At 43.3% G+C, this 18,141-nt stretch overlaps 1 protein-coding gene across 1 annotated transcript in view; it reads left to right on the plus strand.

Moving 5' to 3' along the window:
• Window positions 1-18,141, plus strand: part of asb2 (ankyrin repeat and SOCS box containing 2) — a 56,506-nt gene that overhangs the window by 15,185 nt on the left and 23,180 nt on the right. Inside the window, exons 5-7 of the mRNA XM_033027728.1 lie at window positions 12,579-12,734; window positions 13,979-14,224; window positions 16,295-16,466. Of these exons, the coding sequence (XP_032883619.1) occupies window positions 12,579-12,734; window positions 13,979-14,224; window positions 16,295-16,466 (574 nt within the window). The remainder of the gene's footprint in view (window positions 1-12,578; window positions 12,735-13,978; window positions 14,225-16,294; window positions 16,467-18,141) is intronic.

Below are 18,141 nucleotides of genomic sequence, written 5' to 3' on the forward strand. Positions count from 1 at the left end.
GCAAGGGCTAGTGCTGAAATGCGCAGTGTGGGGGCTGCTGCCCCCCACTTTGAGCCAGCAAGCTTACTGAGGAGATTGTTTCTGGACTAGTTAGGTTTAATTAGTTGACTTGATATTCCCCAGCTACTATTATGGAATTTGAACTCATGGGCCAAGGCCTATGGACACCAGTCCATAACATGATCACTTTGTGACTATCATGATGTGCAATTGTCCTAAGCACACAAAAATAACAAATGCTCTTGGTGTATTTCATAAAGAATAACGGGTAAGCCATTCAGAACGGAGACGAGGAAACACTTTTTCTCACAGAGAGTGGTGAGTCTGTGGAATTCTCTGCTTCAGAGGGCGGTGGAGGCCGGTTCTCTGGATACTTTCAAGAGAGAGCTAGATAGGGCTCTTAAAGATGGAGGAGTCAGGGGATATGGGGAGAAGGCAGGAACGGGGTACTGATTAGGGATGATCAGCCATGATCACACTGAATGGCCGTGCTGGCTTGAGGGGCTGAATGGCCTACTCCTGCACCTATTGTCTAATGTCTATTGTCTAGAAAATGTTTGTAACCTGAACCCACTTGTGAACAAGAAGGATGGAGGTCGGAGAATATTGTCCTATTCACATGTTCATAAACAGTACAGTGAAGGAGGCCACTTGATCCATCAAGTCAACGTTTTTAAATGGAATCTGTTAGGGTCACTTCACAAATTATATGAACTTTCTTCAATGCTTTTATACTTGATACAATGACACTATCCTACACACAGAGGCTCGGCCGCGGGCCAGTGGACGACATCATCGGGAGCTCGAGTTCTGTTTTCCGGAGCTCCCGCAACTACAGCTGCGTCCGCTGGACTGGAGGACGGCAGCTTCGGCAGCTTCGACCGCCCCGGGCCGCGGAGTTTGAACCGGCCCGTTTGCGGAGCTCGGATTCAGCCGCGGGACTTACCTGCCATCACCCGGTGGGGTCGCGGCGTCGGAGGCTTGGATTGCCTCAGCGCAGGGGGAGAGCAAGGAGGGAAGGGACAGTGACTTTGGGACTTTAAACTGTGTTGAGTGTTTGTTATTTATTCTATGTTATGACTGCAGGCTAAACCATATTGTTTGTTTTATTTTGTTTTTGTCTTTTGTTTTGTCTCTTTTCTTATTGATTGATTGTGTTGTGATGTGCTTACCTTGTTTACCAGAGGGACTAAAGATGGAAATTAGCTACTGGCTACAATCTTGCGTATTACATGTAAATGTTTATTAATATGCACTGTCCCTATACAAATAAAACTTAAACTAAACTAAAACTAAACAGAGAGTGGTGAATCTCTAGAATTCTCTGCCAACAGAAGGTAGTTGAGGCCAGTTCATTGGCTATATTTAAGAGGGAGTTAGATGTGGCTCTTGTGGCTAAAGGGATCAGGGGGTATGGAGAGAAGGCAGGTACAGGATACTGAGTTGGATGATCAGCCATGATCATATTGAATGGCGGTGCAGGCTCGAAGGGCCGAATGGCCTACTCCTGCACCTATTTTCTATGTATCTAAACCACACTTCAGGACATGAGCGCATCATTTGGCTTGGCAGATGTTAGGGCTTGCTACGTGTTTTTTGTGCATTTGATTAGATAGATGGATTTGAAGGATGAAATGGCTCTTTTGTTTAAAGCAAAGTAGGAACATTGTCAAGCTTCTGGATGTTGTTTATCCCACAACAAACCTCAAAAATAGACTAATTAGTCATTCATTTCAAGAGTGTTCTTTTATGAAACTTGGCCATAACTGTTTTCTGCAAAATTGTTTATTTAGACAAATTGGACAATGAATATTCAGAGTGGAAAGACTTTAATGGGATAGCGGAAGTTTTATTGACATTACACAATGACGATTCAGAGCGGAAAGACTTTAATGGGGATCTCAGAGGCAGATGCAAAGGGTCATGTCAAAAATCTTGAGCAAATATAAGGACTATTTTTACAGATAGATTTAAACCAGCTAAATCAAGGGTATTAATACACATTGCTGTCGTACATGACTTCCTTCAGTCCAAATTTATTATTGTATTCTGCATTATTATCTCAACTAAGATGATACACTTTCCCACCCCCTACTGGATCTCTATGCAACTACAAATTGAGCTCTGATTCTGCAAAGGTTGCACAGAATTGTTCATGGAATCTCATAATTAGTTATTGCATTCTCCACCCTCAGGCTGACATTAAACTAGCAATCGCATCTAAATTAAATTTAACATTGCAGACCCCATTTTGCAGAGTCCATCATGGCACAATACTATTTCAGTCAGGACTGGCACTATTTTTGGACCCTGGATATTTTTGAGATAGACAGGCTTGGTTTTGTGTTCTCTCATCCAAATCTGGTTTACAGATGTTATCTTCACAGGGGACGGTTTGGTGTAATCTTTCAGCTCTTTTGTATATGACTGCCTTTCAATTACTAACATCTTCATGTGATAAGTACTAATGGTGGCACCGGCGTGAGGGCCTGAACATCGGGCCACCCGGGGCGTGACTGCGGGTGCTAGGAAGGCCTAGACCACGAGTGAACATCTGGGAAGAACGGAGTGGAGGCTGGCTGGACTATGTTGCCTTCCTCACCTTGGTGCCACTGTGTTATGTTGTGTCGTGGACTTTCACTGTTTGTGCTTTTTTTTAAATTCTATTTTATTTTTAATATGTTTTATTATTTATTATTATTTATTTATTTATTTATTTTTATTTTTATTTTTATGATACTGCCTGTAAGGGAAATTCATTTCGTTGTCTCTAACTGAGACAATGACAATAAATTTGAATACAATACAATACAATACAATACAATTACTGTTCAGTTGATGGCTGCATTAAAAGATCATACAACTACACACTTCCCTCTTGATTTCCTCATAGTTCATACATACATACATACATATCCATATAGTCAGTGTGTACTAAAGTCAGAAAATAGTGTTGCAATGTATAAAATTTCAGTTAACTACCTCTTCTAATATCTAATACTCCCCAATCCTGGCCATGTTCTGCTAAACCTCTTCTGCACATTTGTGTACAGTTCTAGTTGCAAGACTACAGGAAGGATTGTGGAGATTTTGGAGAAGGTTACCAGGACATTGCCAGGATTGGAGAATATTAGATATTTTTCGGAGAGGTTGGACAAGCATGGATTATTCTTGCTATAACATTGCAGGTTAAGAAGCGATCTGATAGAAGTATAAAAAATTATGTGAGGCATAGATAGAGTAGACAGTCAGAACGTTTTCTTAAGGTGAAAATGTCAAAGAGTGTACAAGTTTAATGTCAGAGGGGGAAAGTTTAAAGCAGATTTGTTAAGCAGGTTTTTCCACTGAGAGTGGTGCATGCCTGGAACATGCTGCCTGAGAAGGTGGTAGAAACAGATACGATAGCAATGTTTAATAGGCAGTTAGATGGACACAATGACAAGTAGGGAATGGAGGGAAGCAAATAGGATCAATTAAACTGGCATTGTGGTCGCCACAGACATGGTAGACTGAAAGACTTGTTCTTGTACTATACCGTACTATGTTCCATATGATTACTAACTTCAATCTGTATGAACTACAAAATGTAGCTGATTCATATTCTTATTTTGTATTCTTAATCCTATATGGAAATTGGGTACAAAATTGGTAGAAATATTGCAAATTATAAAACTTCAGTTAAACTACCTCTCCTCTTGGTTCTCTGGTGACAGCCCAAACTGTGCTCAAACATCTGTTTTTACATGAATCTGTAAAGGATTGGAAGGATCACATGGACCACTGTATCTGAGCTGTTTATTTCCCTTCTTTCCCCACCCTCCTGTCCCCTTCCACCCACATCCCTCCATCTGGCTTTGCATTCCATTCCTTCTCCTCTACATTTCTGTAAAGGGAGTCCCTTTGTCTCCTTTTCCCCTCTAGCCTTTGTCACTTACTCCATCCATCTGCCAAGCACTCCCTCGCACCTGCATCCGCCCATCACTTGCCTGATCACCTCCTTCCTTTACCCATTTTCTCCCTCCCCTCCCCCACATCTGAGTATAGAAGTTGGGATGTAATGTTAAAATTGTACAAGGCATTGGTGAGGCCAATTCTGGAGTATGGTGTACAATTTTGGTCGCCTAATTATAGGAAGGATGTCAACAAAATAGAGAGAGTACAGAGGAGATTTACTAGAATGTTGCCTGGGTTTCAGCAACTAAGTTACAGAGAAAGGTTGAACAAGTTAGGGCTTTATTCTTTGGAGCGCAGAAGGTTAAGGGGGGACTTGATAGAGGTTTTTAAAATGATGAGAGGGATAGACAGAGTTGACGTGGAAAAGCTTTTCCCACTGAGAGTAGGGAAGATTCAAACAAGGGGACATGACTTGAGAATTAAGGGACTGAAGTTTAGGGGTAACATGAGGGGGAACTTCTTTACTCAGAGAGTGGTAGCTGTGTGGAATGAGCTTCCAGTGAAGGTGGTGGAGGCAGGTTCGTTTTTATCATTTAAAAATAAATTGGATAGTTATATGGATGGGAAAGGAATGGAGGGTTATGGTCTGAGCGCAGGTATATGGGACTAGGGGAGATTATGTGTTCGGCATGGACTAGAAGGGTCGAGATGGCCTGTTTCCATGCTGTAATTGTTATATGGTTATATGGTTATCTCCATCAGTGTGAAGAAAGGTCCCAGGCCAAACCATCGTCCATCCATTCCTTCCGCAGATGTGGGCTGAACCGCTGAGGTTCTCCAGCACTTTGTTTTTTGAGCAACAGAATTAAATGGTGCTTTGACATAAAATAATTAACATAAAATAACATTTTGACTTACTCAAACAGAATCATTTTCTTAACTGCAGCCAAATTGTAAGAAAATACTTTTTCAAGTTTGATTGCTTCAAAACCAGAAAATGTAACTTAGAATATAGGCTTCAAGGCCACACCTTATCTCTAAAGTTTTTAATTCTTCACAGCTGTCAAGAAGTTCATTGTTAAAAGAAAACATTCCAATGTCTGAAGTTGAAACTTTAATCTTTAACTCAGTTTTTTTCTCAAAATGGCACATACTAAATTTGAACAAATTAAGACAAAACAAAACATGTCCCTTCATAGAGTTTACAAGCATTGATCCTTGACATGGGTTAGGAGCTCAAAAGTTTGCCAATTTGTAAGGTACATACTGAGATGATGAGTCCACGAACATATTCATTTCTTTCATATCAATTCAAAACCAAAAACACGAGGGAGAAAGAGTTTAAAGTTGGGTATTCTTTTTTCGATCAGCCACAGGATCTGGTTGTCACAAGTAAGACCACTTTCATTGTTCATCTCCAATTAAGTAACTTATTGGGTCATTTCAAGGGCTGTCAGTTCCATTGTTGTAAGTCTGGAGTTACGTATAGCCATTTGGATAAGGACAACAGACTTCCTTCCCTCATGGACATGAATAAACCAGATAGTTTGCAGTTACCACGACTGATACCAGCTTCATATTCCACATTTGTTCAATTAATTAAATGTAGATTTCCTTGGAGGAACTTAAATTTGTGTGTCGGGCTTTTAGACCAGCTATCAGGGTTACGAATCTAGCAATGTAATCATTACGCTACTCTTCCCCTTTTGCTAACATACACCTACACTTATTCGCACCACGTCCTCTGATGGTGGGAAAGAGCTTTAAAAATGGACAGCAGGTTAGGTGTTGTGACCTTATCATTCCAATAATATGGAAATATTCCAGCTACTCAGGATAAATAATAGATAATGAATATTCAGTATCAGTGCCCCAAACAAACACACACACACACACACACACAAAACATTTAGTGTACTTATATTAGTTCAGTCTTATATGTGCATTTATGAATGAAATGAGAGTGTGAACCAGATACTCTGTGTAGGAAGGAACTGCAGATACGGATTTAAACTGAAGATAGACACAAAAAGCTGGAGTAACTCAGCGGGACAGGCAGCACCTCTGAAGAGAAGGAATGGGTGACGTTTTGGGTCGAGACAGAAGGGTCTCGACATGAAACCTCATCCATTCCTTCTCTGCAGAGATGCTGCCAGCTTTTTGTGTCTATCTTCGAGCCAGATTCTATGACGCTTTGAAACTGATTGATTGTGGTTAACATGGTTTGTGTACTTTATACACTTAAATTATTATTTTTTTTTAAAAAAGACTGGCGTTTCTCTTTACTGGACCTTGAGTTTCATCGAAAAATGAGATGATGAGAGGAAAAAAAATAGTGGAGAGGTAGGAAGGCGGTTGCAGGAATTGTGATATTTTGGTACTTTTGCAGGCTACCACAATGCAAACTCTAATCTTTCAACCTCTGCTTGTGCCTCCAGTGTTAAAAAATAATCAACATGCCAAATAGCTAGAATGTTTCAGAATTAATATTCTTAGCACTCTAAGAAGTCAGCCAAATGTTTCTAAATAAAGCAGGGTATAATTGAAGCCCCTGACTGACAGAGCATCGATTTGGTGGGGGGAACTCACTATGCAATCCCCAGGAGACAACAAGGGAACATTCCCATGGCGATGCCATTACCAACTGAAAATTATAACATGAGCAGATGTTTGCTATTTTGTCACATTGTTTGTTTTGGGATATTGTGTGATAATTGTCAAAGTTATTTAAAGTTGGCCCTCGCTTTAAGATCTGTTGGAACGGAGGAGTCCACATTCTCATGCAATAGTTGTCTTCTTTTAAGTAAACAAGCCTTGAAAGAATGAAGCGATTGAAAATGTAGCCGGGAAAAAAAGAAGGAATCTGAAATAATATTAACTCACTAAAACTCCTAGCCATTTATCAGTCTCTGATAGATTTGTTTGTTTAGTCAAAGAATGAAGGGGCAAACTCCCCAAATCATTTGTTCTATATCCCTCTATATCACCATCTATAATGTCTTGTTTCCCTTTCCCCTGACTCTCAGTCTGAAGAAGAGTCTCGACCCGAATCGTCATCTATTCCTTTTCTCCAGAGATGCTGCCTGACCAGCTGAGTTACTCCAGCTTTTTGTGTCTATCTCAAAATCAGTAGACTGGGTTAAGGCATAGAGCGATTACAGTGTAATTAAATGGTGGCACAGCTAAAGGAGGTGAAATATTTACTTATATTACTAAAAGTCCAAGCATAGTGCACCAGAATTGATCAGGCTGGAGAAGATGAGAAAATTCAGCACGGATAGAGATCGGCGGTTAAATGGTCTGATAGCCAAACAGATTATCGAGCAGAGGTGGCCATATTGGCCAGGGTTCAGAGGTCATATAAGGTCATAAGTGAGTAGAATTAGGCTGTTCGGCCCATCAAGTCAACTCCGCCATTCAATCCTGGCTGATCTATCTCTCCCTCCTAACCCCATTCTCCTGCCTTCTCCCCATAACCTCTGACACCTGTACTAATCAAGAATCCCTAATCAAGAATGTACTAATTAATGTCAGGGTTACGAACCTTTGGGAAGATAGAGCAATGAGTCATACATCTCTCAAAGAGTGGCAGGGTAGACATTGGAAATAGGGTGGTACACAAAAATGCTGAAGAAACTCAGTGGGTGCAGCAGCATCTATGGAACGAAGGAAATAGGCAACGTTTCGGGCCAAACCCCTTCTTCAGACTGATGGGGGGTGGGGGTGGGGGGGGGGGGGGGCAGGGAGAAGAAAGGAAAAAGGCGGAGCCCGAGGGCTGAGGGATGGGAGGAGACAGCAAGGGCTAACAAAATTGGGAGAATTCAATGTTCATGCCCCCAGGATGCAGATTCCCCAAGCGAGAGAGGGTGAAAACAGTTGAAAAGTAGAAGCCAAGCACAGGCAGACTTTACTCAGAACTGCTGTAGGTTTGGGAGCAACAGCAGGAGGAGATTATCAAGAGATCAGACTGATTGGCTCTAGCCCGAGTGGGAGGAGAGAAGTGAGTCAGTGCCGGAAAAACAGTTGAAAACTGAGGAATTTGGTTTGTAAATTGGTAAATCAGGCAATTTATCAGTCAATTTAAGCAAGACTGCTCTTGGGGAGCGGCAGTGAGGGAAGTGCCCTGTGAGTAAAGTGTGAGTCTTTGGCTCGAGAGTCTTCAGAGAGGAGGCTGAGGAGAGGAGACCACGCAATACCACGCTTGAGAGGTAGAGACGAAAGAAGATGTCAGGCAAGCTGATTCAGTGCGATGCTTGCAGTATGTGGGAGGTCAAGGACACCGCTGGTGCCTCTGGCTGCTACAAATGCGAGAAGTGCATCCAGGTAGAGCTCCTGAAGGACCGTGTTGGGGAACTGGAGAAGCAAGTGGATGACCTCCGGTTCGTCCGAGAAACTGAGTCGTTCCTCGACAAGTCCTACAGTACGATTGTTACACCTAAGGTACTGGAAGAGAGAAGGTGGGAGACAGTGAGAAAAGGAGGGAAGCATGGAATACCAACGTCCCCGGGTGTTGTACCTCTTGCGAACAGGTTCACCCACTTAGAAGCTGTCGGGACAGAAGACGTGTTTACACTGAGCGGCGGACTGGCTTGCGATGCGAATAGGGCTGTTGAGCCAAAACCAAAAAGGCCTAAGGCAGGCAACGCCATTGTAGTGGGAGACTCCATTGTGAGAGGTACGGACAGGGGTTTCTGCGGCAACAGACGGGATGCGAGGATGGTGTGCTGCCTTCCTGGTGCCAGGATCCAGGATGTCATGGACAGAGTGCAGAAAATCCTCAAGGGCGAAGGTGAACAGCCGGAAGTAGTAGTGCATGTCGGCACAAACGATGTCGGAAAGAAGGGGATGAATATTCTGCAGCGTGACTTTAGAGAGCTCGGAAAAATGCTGAAAAGCAGGACCTCCAGGGTTGTTATCTCCGGTTTGCTTCCAGTTCCTCGTGCTGGCGAGAGCAGGAACAGGGAGATACGGGACCTGAACGTGTGGCTGAGGAACTGGTGCACGGGGCAGGGATTTAGATTCTTATATCACTGGGATCTGTTTTGGGGTAAGGGGGAACTGTACAAAAGGGACGGATTGCATCTTAACAGGTGTGGGACCAGCATTCTGGCAGGCAGGTTTGCCACTGCTACACGGGTGGTTTTAAACTGAATAAGGGGGGTGGGGTGTCGAATGGGATGGTGGAGGATGGAGTTAAAGGGAAAGGGTTTCTTAAATGTGTGAGCGTAGAGACAGAGGGGTGTAAAATGAGGGTAGAAGCAATAGGTAGCAAGGTGAAAAGTAAAAGTGGCAGGCCGGCAAATCCAGGGCAAAAATCAAAAAGGGCCACTTTTCAGCATGATAGTATAAGGGGTAAGAGTGTTGTAAAAACAAGCCTGAAGGCTTTGTGTCTCAATGCAAGGAGCATTCGTAATAAGGTGGATGAGTTGAATGTGCAGATAGCTATTAATGACTATGATATAGTTGGGATCACGGAGACATGGCTCCAGGGTGACCAAGGTTGGGAGCTGAACATCCAGGGATATTCAATATTCAGGAGGGATAGACAGAAAGGGAAAGGAGGTGGGGTAGCGTTGCTGGTTAGAGAGCAGATTAACGCAATAGAAAGGAAGGACATTAGCTTTGAGGATGTGGAATCGATATGGGTAGAGCTGCGAAACACTAAGGGGCAGAAAACGCTAGTGGGAGTTGTGTACAGGCCACCTAACAGTAGTAGTGGAGTTGGGGATGGCATCAAACAGGAAATTAGAAATGCGTGCAACAAAGGTAAAACAGTTATAATGGGTGACTTCAATCTACATATAGATTGGGTGACTCAAATTGGCAAGGGTGCTGAGGAAGAGGATTTCTTGGAATGTATGCGGGATAGTTTTCTAAACCAACATGTAGAGGAACCAACGAGAGAGCAGGCTATTCTAGACTGGGTATTGAGTAATGAGGAAGGGTTAGTTAGCAGTCTTGTTGTGCGTGGCCCCTTGGGCAAGAGTGACCATAATATGGTTGAGTTCTTCATTAGGATGGAGAGTGACATCGTTAATTCAGAAACAAGGGTCCTGAACTTAAAGAAAGGTAACTTTGAGGGTATGAGACGTGAATTGGCCAAGATAGACTGGCGATTGATTCTTAATGGGTTGACGGTGGATATGCAATGGAAGGCATTTAAAGACTGCATGGATGAGCTACAACAATTGTTCATCCCAGTTTGGCAAAAAAATAAATCAGGGAAGGTAGTGCATCCGTGGATAACAAGGGAAATCAGGGATAGTATCAAAACAAAAGATGAAGCGTACAAATTAGCCAGAAAAAGCAGCCTACCAGAGGACTGGGAGAAATTCAGAGACCAGCAGAGGAGGACAAAGGGCTTAATTAGGAAAGGGAAAATAGATTATGAAAGAAAACTGGCAGGGAACATAAAAACTGACTGCAAAAGCTTTTATAGATATGTGAAGAGAAAAAGATTAGTTAAAACAAATGTAGGTCCCTTGCAGTCAGAAACGGGTGAATTGATCATGGGGAACAAGGACATGGCAGACCAATTGAATAACTACTTTGGTTCTGTCATCACTAAGGAAGACATAAAAAATCTGCCGGAAATAGCAGGGGAACCGGGGGTCAAATGAGATGGAGGAACTGAGTGAAATCCAGGTTAGCCGGGAAGTGGTGTTAGGTAAATTGAATGGATTAAAGGCCGATAAATCCCCAGGGCCAGATAGGCTGCATCCCAGAGTACTTAAGGAAGTAGCCCCAGAAATAGTGGATGCATTAGTGATAATTTTTCAAAACTCTTTAGATTCTGGAGTAGTTCCTGAGGTTTGGAGGGTAGCTAATGTAACACCACTTTTTAAAAAGGGAGGGAGAGAGAAAACGGGGAATTACAGACCAGTTAGTCTAACGTCGGTAGTGGGGAAACTGCTAGAATCAGTTATTAAAGATGGGATAGCAGCACATTTGGAAAGTGGTGAAATCATTGGACAAAGTCAGCATGGATTTATGAAGGGTAAATCATGTCTGACGAATCTTATAGAATTTTTCGAGGATGTAACTAGTAGAGTGGATAAGGGAGAACCAGTGGATGTGTTATATCTGGACTTTCAGAAGGCTTTCGACAAGGTCCCACATAAGAGATTATATACAAACTTAAAGCACACGGTATTGGGGGTTCAGTATTGATGTGGATAGAGAACTGGTTGGCAGACAGGAAGCAAAGAGTAGGAGTAAACGGGTCCTTTTCACAATGGCAGGCAGTGACTAGTGGGGTACCGCAAGGCTCAGTTCTGGGACCCCAGCTATTTACGATATATATTAATGATTTGGACGAGGGAATTGAATGCAACATCTCCAAGTTTGCGGATGACACGAAGCTGGGGGGCAGTGTTAGCTGTGAGGAGGATGCTAGGAGGCTGCAAGGTGACTTGGATAGGCTGGGTGAGTGGGCAAATGCATGGCAGATGCAGTATAATGTGGATAAATGTGAGGTTATCCACTTTGGTGGCAAAAACAGGAAAGTAGATTATTATCTGAATGGTGGCCGATTAGGAAAGGGGGAGATGCAACGAGACCTGGGTGTCATGGTACACCAGTCATTAAAAGTAGGCATGCAGGTGCAGCAGGCAGTGAAGAAGGCGAATGGTATGTTAGCATTCATAGCAAAAGGATTTGAGTATAGGAGCAGGGAGGTTCTACTGCAGTTGTACTTGGTGAGACCACACCTGGAGTATTGCGTACAGTTTTGGTCTCCTAATCTGAGGAAAGACATTCTTGCCATAGAGGGAGTACAGAGAAGGTTCACCAGACTGATTCCTGGGATGTCAGGACTTTCATATGAAGAAAGACTGGATAGACTCGGTTTGTACTCGCTAGAGTTTAGAAGATTGAGGGGGGATCTTATAGAAACTTACAAAATTCTTAAGGGGTTGGACAGGCTAGATGCAGGAAGATTGTTCCCGATGTTGGGGAAGTCCAGAACAAGGGGTCACAGTTTAAGGATAAGGGGGAAATCTTTTAGGACCGAGATGAGGAAAACTTTTTTCACACAGAGAGTGGTGAATCTCTGGAATTAACTGCCGCAGAAGGTAGTTGAGGCCAGTTCATTGGCTATATTTAAGAGGGAGTTAGATGTGGCCCTTGTGGCTAAAGGGATCAGGGGGTATGGAGAGAAGGCAGGTACAGGATACTGAGTTGGATGATCAGCCATGATCATATTGAATGGCGGTGCAGGCTCGAAGGGCCGAATGGCCTACTCCTGCACCTATTTTCTATGTTTCTATGTTTCTAATATGAGGTGCTGTTCCTCCAATTTCCGGTGTTGCTCACTCTGGTAATGGAGGAGACCCAGAACAGAGAGGTCGGATACGGAATGGGAGGGGGAGTTGAAGAGCTGAGCCACCAGGAGATCAGGTTGGTTATTGCGGACCGAGCGGAGGTGTTCGGCGAAACGATTGCCAAGCCTCTGCTTGGTCTCACCGATGTAGATCAGCTGACATCTAGAGCAGCCGATGCAATAGATGAGGTTGGAGGAGATGCAGGTGAACCTCTGTCGCAACTGGAAATAGGGTGATGGGAGAAGGAGCACAATATGGATTTGAGTTAACTTCTACATTGATTGAACACAGAATGACCAAATTGAAAATGAGGAACAGTTATGCAACTCGAAATGAAATGTTGATCTCAATGTCTTTAAATAGCTTATCCTGGAACTGTCGACTGTCGGACACTGGCAGAGGAGACTGCTTTGATTTTAGCAACCGCCAGAGGATACCTGGAGTGTATGCATTGTCTGTTGGAAGCAGGAGCAGAATGTGACATCACTAATAAGGCAAAAGAAACTGCACTCTACAAAGGTAAGCAACACCGATGAGGTGGATCTGTTTCAGTTGGTTCCTTGCGTGTGCCTCTACAAAACATTCCCATATCGAGATCACGGCTGATAAAATGGTAAGTGCCCAAACACCATGTGGTTAATGTTGAGAGGAAGGCCGAGACTTCAAATTCGACGGCGGCATATCTCTGAAGATCAGTCCTGAACCCCAGCAATCATAAAGAAGTCTCATCAATGCCTCTAGTTTATTGTCACATGCACCGAAATACAGAAAAGCTTTATGTTGCGTGCCATCTAGTCAGTGGAAGACAGTACATGATTACAATTGAACCATCCGCAGTGTACAGATACAGGATAAAGGGAATAACATTTAGTGCAAGATAAAATCCAGTAAAGTCCGATTAAAGATAGCCACAAGGTCTCCAATGAGGTAGATGGCAGCTCAGGACCACTCTCTAGTTGGTGATAGGATGGTTCTGTTGAATGAGGAGATTTGGTATGTTGACCAATACACGCTTGAACCTTAGATAGACACAAAATGCTGGGGTAACTCAGCGGGAGAGGCAGCATCTCTGGGGTGACGTTTCGGGTCAAGACCCTTCTTCAGACTTCTTCATGGCTAGCCATGCTCTCATTTCACTCCTGCCACCGGGAAGAAGGTATACGAGAAAACTAAGGTCCAGGTTCAGGAACAGCTGCTTCCTTTCATCCATCAGCATATTGAACACCACATTTTCCAACTAAACTCCAAACCACAAACTGCCTTGATTGCACTGGGGACTTGGGGCTTTGATTTTGTCTTTGCATAATCAAGATTGTTTTTGTATATTAAACTTCTTTTTGTTGGTGTCTACTGAGTACTGTGTTTACACATCTGTAAGAATGTTTATTGTTCTGTTTTGGAACATATGACAATAAAACACTCTTGACTTGACATACAACTTCACAATGTGTACCACTGAAACTATCTTTAATCGGACTTTACTGGACTTTGTCTTGCACAAAACGTTATTCCGTTCATCATGTATCTGTACACTGTGGATGGCTTGAATGCAATCATGTATTGTCTTTCCACTGACTGGTTAGCACGCAACAAAAGCTTTTCACCGCACCTCGGTACACGTGAATCTAAACTAAACTAAACTAAGTAGGATTTTAACATGGAAACCAGATGACAGTATAAATTGCTCACGAACCACTAAAACAATACTCCAGATTTTCTCGGTAAATACTAATTTAACTTTGAAACGTCTTTTTTTTTAACAGCATGTGAAAATAAAAGCGCGGAGGTTGTGAAGCTTCTCGTAAAATTCAACGCCAACGTTAATCACCGCTGCAACCTCGGATGGACTGCACTCCACGAGGCCGTCGTACGAAATGATCTGGACATCATTGAAGCTCTTGTCACTGCCGGCGCCAAGATCGAGTCCACAAACTCTTACGGAATCACTCCGTTATTTGTAGCAGCTCAGAGCGGACAAATGGAGGCTGTACGCTTTCTTGTAAAGTGTGGTAAGCCGAACTATCTCTCGATACTGGTTATGTGGAAGTGGTGGTACTGCTGGATTATGAGGGCTTTCTCGTGGTTTGGCAATCACAAGTTGGGAGGCAGGGTGGCACGGTGGCGCAGCGATAGAGATGCTGCCTTACAGCGGCAGAGACTCGTGTTCGATCCTGTCCTCGGGTGCTGTCTGTACGGAGTTTGTCCGTTCTCCTCGTGATTGCGTGGGTTTTCTCTGGATGCTCCGGTTTCCTCCCACACTCCAAAGACGTACAGGTTTGTAGGTAAATTGGCTTCGGTAAAAATTTATAAATTGTCCCTAGTGTAGGATAGTGCTAGTGATAGCTGGTCTGGTGGACACGTTAGGCTGTTTCCACTGAATCTCTAAAGTCTAAAGTTGATGAAAGAACCAGAGGTGAGATGAGAAGAGAGTTTATAATCAGCGATACGTTGCCTGAAAAGCTGGTGGACGCAGATTTTAAAGGGAATTATGTAAATACTGGAGAAGTAAGAACATTCGCTGCTTTGGAAAATTACACAAGCGAGTGGGATTAATTGGAGCTGGTGCAGATGAAATATTCCACATGTCCTTCCCAAATTACAGCAGGGTTACATTCTTGTGAACTATTCATAACCCAAACAGCTCACGTTGGTAATCTGGCCACGAACCGAGTTCCCAGGTGGCAGAAGATGTCTGTGGCCCCACAACAGCCGGCAAATCCATTCCATCGGTCTCCCAAACAGTCGCACGTACACCCAGGCTGTACAAAGATTGCTGTTCGTGACCTGAGAACATTCTGTACAAATTGACCAATGGATCCATGCTCTGCAATGCATTGTTATTTTTACATTATCTGGTGTAAGGGGAATTTTGAAGAATTGCACAGGAAAATATTGTGATCAAGGAAGACCTTCATCATGCATTCCTTCTGTAAACATAGGACCATGCATGAACACAGGGGATATCCTATATGCCGATAACGTCTGGGGCTGGTGGGACAGCTTAATGATGATGATGGAATTAGATGAGGACCTTTTCTCCACAACTTTCTCCTACTCACAACTGCAGGATTTCCCTCATATTAGGCCTCATTTTTGGAGCAGGACTATAGAAGGGCAAGGGCCAACTACACCTGGTCAGATGGCAACATCCACATATCGAGGATCTAATATAGTAACAAGCGTTTTTTAAATATAATTTGATACCAAGTCACCTCAGGAGATATTAGGACAGATGATCAAAATCCAGCCAAGCAGCAGATTTAGAGGGATGATATTAGAGAGGAAAGAGGTGGGACATGGAGGTTTGGAGAAAGAATTCCAGAGTTCTGGAACCAAGGAGCCTGAGGTATGGAGTCATACAGCCATTTTGGACACACTAACAGCATCATGGCGCAGCGGTAGATTTGCTGCCTAACAGCGCCAGAGATCCTGGTTCGATCCTGACTATGGGTGCTGTCTGTACAGAGATCGTACGTTCCCCCATGACCTGCGTGGGTTTTTCCTGGGATCTCCAGTTTCCTCCCATATTCCAAAGACATACAGGTTTGTATTGGCTTAGTATAATTGTAAATTGTCCCTAGTGTGTGCAGGATAGTGTTAGTATGCGGGGATTGCTGGTTGTGGGCCAAAGGGCCTATTTCCGCACTGTATCTCTAAACGAAACTAAAGACTGTCTAAGGTACACAAAATTGCTGGGGAAACTCAGCGGGTGCAGCAGCATCTATGGAGCGAAGGAAATAGGCGACGTTTCGGGCCGAAACCCTTCTTCAGACTCAATTTATTCTCACACTTTCCTATCATCTGTGGCCCCACCTACTTCTGTTGCTATATCAGGGCAACTTACAGTTCCAACTAGTCTATTAACTGGCATGTCTGTGGAATGTGGGAGGAAATCTTACTTGAGAGATGTCACAGGTGGAACAAGAAAATCCCAGATAGACACCAACCATGATGTGGATCCAATCCGTTACATTGTCAACACGATGGGCCGTCAATTTCTACGGTCAATTTTTCAAAGTAATATTGGTCCATGATAGCTGTATTGATGGTATTATGCTGTGCTTACTATCTATCCTCAGGTGCCAACATCAACACCCAGGCCAGTGATAATGCCTCAGCGTTATATGAAGCCTGTAAAAATGAGCATGTAGACATCGTGGAGTTCCTCCTGTCACAAAACGCTGATGCTAACAAGGGAAACAAGGATGGCTGGCTGCCTCTTCACATCGCAGCTGCAAAAGGCAACTCGGAGTAAGTTTGTGACATGCTGAGTTGAAAATAATGTGAAGGATTTAATTACTGTGGTCTTGCGCTCTGAAATTTGAGTTGAACAATTAATATTGAAAGGAGAAATTAGATGGGGAGAGACTTGCTGTGGATCTGTTTAGCAACAGTGCTCATTTATGAACATAACTGCTTGTAATAATTTCAGAATTTATTTTTTTTAGTTTTAGAGATACAACATGGAAACGGTCCCGTCAGCCCATCGAGTCTACACTGACTATCGATCACCCATTCACAATAGTTCCATGTTATCCCTACTTTCGCATCTACTCTCTACACACTGGGGATAATTTATAGGGCAATTAATCTACAATCCTTAATGTTTTTGGAATGTGGGAGGAAAGCAGAACACCCAGAGGAAACCCACGCGGTCACAGGGAAAACTTGCAAACTCCGCACAGATAGCACCGGAGGTCAGGATCAAACCCGGGTCTGTGACAATGTGATGCAGCAACTCTACCAGCTGCACCACTGTACAACCCCTTTGAAAATATTTTTATATCAAAATATTTAATATGACCTTTAAGAACACCCAATATATATATAAAGGCACTATGTTATAAGATGGTGAACTAGGTCAGGTATATTAATTGTGTAGATGATGCTTATGCAATTAAATTATCATGCAGCATTATTACTCAATCCTGGAGACGTCTATGATAGAGCGGGCACTGGAGCACAAACATTACCAATCCAAAGAATTACCACCACATCAATGCAAAATGCCTCATAGTAAAGACTTCCAGATGTTAAAAAAAAAAGCCAAATGCTTACCTATTTACATTGTGCATGCCAGCTGCTTGTTTAATATCTGGGAAATAGATCAACTGCATAGTTAAGGGAATCTCAGCGGGACAGGCAGAATCCCTGGAGAGAAGGAATGCTGCCTGTCCTGCTGAGTTACTCCAGCATTTAGTGTCTACCTTCATTTTAAACCAGCATCTGCAGTTCTTTCCTACACATAGTTAGGGAATCTTATTTATGCCAACCTAGAACCAACTTTGGATTAAACCTTCCTCCTCACTGTCCCCTCCATCTCGGTAGTCGGTGAGCATCGGTGCAGAAGTGCAAGAAATGGAGCTCCAGGATTAATCCATCAGCTGCCTCCCCCACCATGTACTCATTTTGTGAGTTTAAAAGTCCTTTGATCCCTGCATGACCGACGAGAGAATTAAAAAGTGCCCTGAGAGGCAGTCAATTTGAAAGAGGAGCCGAGAAATATTTTCACACAGTACAATAGTTTTGTGTGCTAAGTGGAGGAATTCCATTAAAAACCCCAAAATGGACCTACTGTGTGATTCCCACAAGATGCTGAATTGCCTTAGGGCTTCTGCAGAGATGCCCCTTTGTGCATAGAGACATCAAATGGCATTTAATTTGGATACCATTATTTTAAAATTCGTTTGAGCATATGGAGACAATGATAAGGCCTGCTTCAGCATCAGTTAAGAGGAATTGGGCAGCACAGTGGTGCAGCAGCAGAATTGCTGCCCTACAGTACAACTGGTTCGATCCCGATTACGGGTTCTGTCTGTACGGAGTTTGTATGTTCTCCCTGTGACCGTGTGGGTTTTCCCCGGGTGCTCTGGTTTCCTCCCACACTCCAAAGACGTACAGGTTTGTAGGTTAATTGGCTTTGGTA

Source organism: Amblyraja radiata, chromosome 9 (assembly GCF_010909765.2).
Source record: "Amblyraja radiata isolate CabotCenter1 chromosome 9, sAmbRad1.1.pri, whole genome shotgun sequence".
NCBI lineage: Eukaryota > Metazoa > Chordata > Chondrichthyes > Rajiformes > Rajidae > Amblyraja > Amblyraja radiata.